This window comes from Monopterus albus, unplaced genomic scaffold (assembly GCF_001952655.1).
Source record: "Monopterus albus unplaced genomic scaffold, M_albus_1.0 scaffold70.1, whole genome shotgun sequence".
In the NCBI taxonomy this organism is placed as follows: Eukaryota; Metazoa; Chordata; class Actinopteri; order Synbranchiformes; family Synbranchidae; genus Monopterus; species Monopterus albus.
This window is the reverse complement of record NW_018127950.1, coordinates 2176631-2181292: the sequence shown is the minus strand read 5'-3', so window position 1 is coordinate 2181292 and position 4662 is coordinate 2176631. Positions and strand designations below refer to the sequence as shown.

The 4662-nt window shown below is 42.0% G+C and overlaps 1 protein-coding gene across 1 annotated transcript in view; it reads left to right on the top strand.

Annotated features, from left to right (window-relative positions):
* cacnb1 (calcium channel, voltage-dependent, beta 1 subunit) overlaps positions 1 to 4662 on the top strand; it is a 40646-nt gene that overhangs the window by 32784 nt on the left and 3200 nt on the right. The window contains exons 11-14 of the mRNA XM_020605452.1: positions 2300 to 2451; positions 2867 to 2962; positions 3066 to 3149; positions 4531 to 4640. Of these exons, the coding sequence (XP_020461108.1) occupies positions 2300 to 2451; positions 2867 to 2962; positions 3066 to 3149; positions 4531 to 4640 (442 nt within the window). The remainder of the gene's footprint in view (positions 1 to 2299; positions 2452 to 2866; positions 2963 to 3065; positions 3150 to 4530; positions 4641 to 4662) is intronic.

The following is a 4662-nucleotide window of genomic DNA, read 5'->3' as shown; positions in this document are numbered from 1 at the left end:
TACTGCTTGCAAACCAATGATGGTAAGATGATGTCATGGGGTAGGACTGGATAAGTCTGACTTCTTCCTACTCCATTCAAGCATGTACTAGGTATAAGCAAATTGATATTGGATTAGCATTTGTTGGATATGTGTAAAATTATGTGTGTTGACATATCAACTCTCTTTACATGCTTGAAAGAATAAATCAAATCAAATCAAGCTTGATTTGCAGCTTCAAATTAAACACATTTACCATTTCACACGTTAAAGATATCATTTAACATGTTAAAAATACCTGTAGAAGTTCATGTTTTTAGTCAAATTACATTTGTAAACATACCGTATATTTAGAAAGCACTTAAATATTTTGTTATTTATACTGCTTCAGCTAAAAAAAAACAAAGCCACATCCCTGATTGGTGTGGAGGGGGTGTGGTTTGTTGCACCTGTGGCCACACCCAGCCGTGATGTCATAAGGTCCACCTGTACATCACTGCAGAAGGGGGAGAAGTTAAACCACTGGAGGTCAAGAGAGGCAGGATTTTCAGGGGTGTGTTAAGTTACTCTTTTAGTATTTGTGATATCTTACAGCTTTACAGTTTGTGATGAATTTGAGGGCTACTTGGCTTTATGGAAAATGGTTTACAAAATATCAGTTATGTAATTAGCAAGTCACAAATTGAGAGGCGATAAAGGGAGACACAACAGCCAGGTCTCCCTTGAAAAAGAGATCTTTATCTCAATGGGACTGCCTGGTAAAATAAATGTAAAAAAAAATAAAAACTACATGTACTTTAAGCATCATTGTACTTCATTCAAAAACCTAAAAGTGTCGAGTACTTTCCTTTTTATACCTGCTCTTATTGCTTGAGTCTGATCTGGCTTCCTCTCTCTCTTCATTCTGTCTCTTCTGCCCTTCACCCATCCTCCCTTTTCTCTCCCACAACCCGTCTTCTTCCTCCACTCTCTTTTGATTCAGACGTACTGGGTACGTATGCTCTTCTCACAAAACAATGAAGCCTCTCTCCGTCTTCCCTCCCCTTTCCTTCTCACTGTACTCATCATCTACTCATACATCATTTGTCTGCCTGTCTGCTTGCCTGTCAGTTTCTCATACTTCTGTGTGACAGCCTGTAGTCTCTAACAAAAAGAAAAGAATTACAAAACCAAACCAGGAACAGATCCGTGGGAGGGCAGCAGGGTGGCTGGTAACTGCTCTGCAACTGTGAGTGGAAATGAGCAGAGGGAGAAGCTGTTACTTTCCATACTGCTCTTGCCCCTATGTTGTAACCTACAGTAAACAATCCTTGTGTTTTATGTGAAGTCATACCCATGGATGGCCTCTATAAAAGCTGGACCTCACCTTGTAAACTCAGTCAAGTCAGTGGTGGGAGAGCAGGTTTCTGTCTGCAGACAAATCAAAATTTTCAGGTCTTTGTTGAGATTAATTTAAACCTGCTATGTTTTTATATGAGGTAAAGTTTATGTTTCTTATCACTCTGTGGAGGCCCCTTTTTTAGCCTTCAGCTTTAATTCTCTATCCTTCAGCCCCCTGGAGGCTGCTGAAATATGTGCACACCACATCTCTCTTCAGACTGCCTTGTTATCTCGCTCTTTCACTGGGCTGGCAGCACACACACTTTCAGGGACGCTGAGGGCAGCCGAGAAACATTCCGGTTTTAATCTCTCTCCTTACACATCAACAGGCTGATGAAAGCAGGCAGAACTGTACTTGAAATGCTAAATAGCGAGCTTTTATAGGCTGTTGTTGAGGAACAATGAAAGCAAAATGCTCAAGCAGTGCACAGACTTCAGTGTTCACCTGATAGAATAATTGCTGTTATGTGTGTTGGGACTAACGGAAACTGATGTTCCACATCATTTGTTTGAGGAAGATGTTTTTATTTCTTGGTTTCTGTTTTATTTCCATGTTGAAAAGTGTGCTCTTATTATTAGTTATTCCAAGTGCTGCAGGCACCTCATTCTGAAGTGCTTCCTTCCGTCACAACTTTGACACAAAAATATCAGAATCGTAAAGGTCGGGAGGTGGCAACAGAATGAGGATGCTGCACTGCTCCATTTAGCTGTGCATAAATGGAACTTTAACTGTGTTCAAATCAGATTCATATGCTTGGGACTGTTTTTCCAAAACTTTGACATGCATGATTAAGTACTAACATGTCAGTTATTTACTTGTGCACAATGTAAAGGAAGTATGGCTGATACGCAGCTCTGTGTCTTCTTAGAGAGAGAAGTGGTTTTCCATCATGGCTTCGCTGTCTTGTATTTATTTCTTATCTCTTTACTGTGCCTTCAGCGGAGGTGCAAAGCGAGATCGAACGTATCTTTGAGCTAGCCCGCACCCTCCAGCTGGTCGCTTTGGATGCAGACACCATCAACCACCCCTCTCAGCTGGCTAAGACCTCCCTGGCTCCCATCATTGTCTATATCAAAATAGCCTCACCCAAGGTATGGCGACAGATAAAGCCTTAAAGGTGCCTTGTAGAGTTTCCTGTAATTAAACAAGTTCTGTTTACAGTCAGTGTTTCTTGGAAAAACTTACATGTATCCTTGGTATCTAACAAATGTGTAAACATTTGCAAAGCCCATTTAAAAATTTAAAGTAATGACTTTCATGTTTGCTTGAATATACTGCTGTCTGTTGGTGCTTTACTGCCACCAGCTGTCGAGCAGTGGAATGGTGTGAAAGCAACTGCAGTATGTGAATTGCACCAACCCTGTTTGCACAACCCTCCTGTAAAAGTGTTGCTCCTAAGCAATTATGATACTATTATGACTGCATGCATCTGTGCAAAAGTGGGCATATGCTTTGACATAAATGAATGCTGGCTCAGTAAACAGTGTGCTTTTTTTCTCTGTGCAGGTCCTCCAGAGGCTCATTAAATCCAGGGGGAAGTCCCAGGCTAAACACCTAAATGTGCAGATGGTGGCGGCAGACAAGCTGGCTCAGTGCCCACCTGTGAGTGAGAACTATGAGTTTCTGGAATTTTAGTTGAGACAAGAAAAAAAAAAATCATTTTGGTTCTGTGAAAGCAACAAATAGTTATTTTATTCATGCACAGGAACTGTTTGACATTCCTCTGCTGACCCGTACCATGGCTACAGCAGCCCTGGCCGCCTCCCCTGAGCCCGTCTCCAACCTACAGGTACAGGTGCTCACCACCCTGCGCAAAAATATGGATCCGTGGCCTGACATGGACAGTGGAGTAGCCAGTGAGGGGAAACAGGAAGAACACGCTGTGTGAAGTGCTGCAGAGAGAGGGGGAACTCCAGCAACTCAATCTCAACTCAAATTTAGCAGCCTGCTTTCTTTACCGTGAAGGAGGAATTCACTGAAACCCTGCTTATGTTGGACATAGAAACACAACACAGATACACATCCATAGAAACAGACCTGTGCAAGAAGTGACACACAAATGAACCACACATGAGCTGCTAGTTTAAGAACACCTACCAGTCAAATGACAAAGTCTGTATCTTAGCAGGTCAGCGTTTCCCTCCCTGCACTGTTAAAACTGTGAGAGCATCTCAACTCAATCCACACTGGGCTTAAAGAATAACCTATAAGGCACCTCTGCACCTCTATTTTGCTGTAATCAAGAGTGAAATGATATCTGCTGCCACTACCCTGCCCTCTTTAGCTCTGTAGCCTCTTTCTCCAGCACTTATTCTGGTCCAGGAAGCTGAATTCAGTTTGCTGTCCTCCTCCGTGTTGCCATGGTACCACCCCTGAAAACAGCAAGTCACATCCACCTCTTTGAACAGAAATGTTTACTTTGGTGGTGGCTGTTCTAAACGTTCTGTCCAGTATAATTTGTTCTCATTTTATATTCATTTTAACAGCTAAATACTAATCAGTTATGTCTCTATTCTGCAGTTATGACTGACTGCACTTCAATTATGATGAGCTCCATACTGTCAAAGATATTTGTCTTTAACATTTTGGCGCCATTATGGCTGAAAACATCATAAAAATAATCTGAGAACAATGCATTTCAGTCATTTGAATTTCTTAAAATACAAAAAAATGACCTCATTGATTCAGCTCTGCATGTCAGTATGAACAACAAAGGATAAAAGATAAATAAAGAGATGAACTAATTACATAATCACCGCTTTATGCTGCCATGAGGTCAGTAAGCCAGCAGTTGGCAGTGTTATAATGGAAGATGTTCTGTCTGCCTGCTGAATAGTTGCTTATGAGTGATTTCAGTTCGCAAGTTGCTATCATAAGTTTAAAATGCAGCGGGTCAAATGTGTTTGACTAATTCAGTGATTACTGTATGTTTGTGTTGGCTCCTTGGAACTTTGCAGTATAAGTTTCTGTGTGCACACACTAATGAACACTAATGCTTTTAATACCAAAAGTCTTTGAGCTGGAACACCTCAGGTTGTGATGCCGCAGTGCTATTAAGTCACATGTTGTATACCCTGCCTACTAATCCTGCTGACTAACTACCTACATTTTTGCTCTGCTGTTTGTGTCTCTGCATGGTTTGTGTATGGTATGGCTGTGCCTCGCTGCAGGGGCCGTACCTGGTCCCTGGTGAGCAGAAGCGGGAAGGGTCTCTGACAGAGTGCAGTGGGAGCGGCACTCTGCATGACTATCAGACAGACCTGGGAGGAAAGCCTCAGCCGCCTCAGCAGCCGCAAACATAC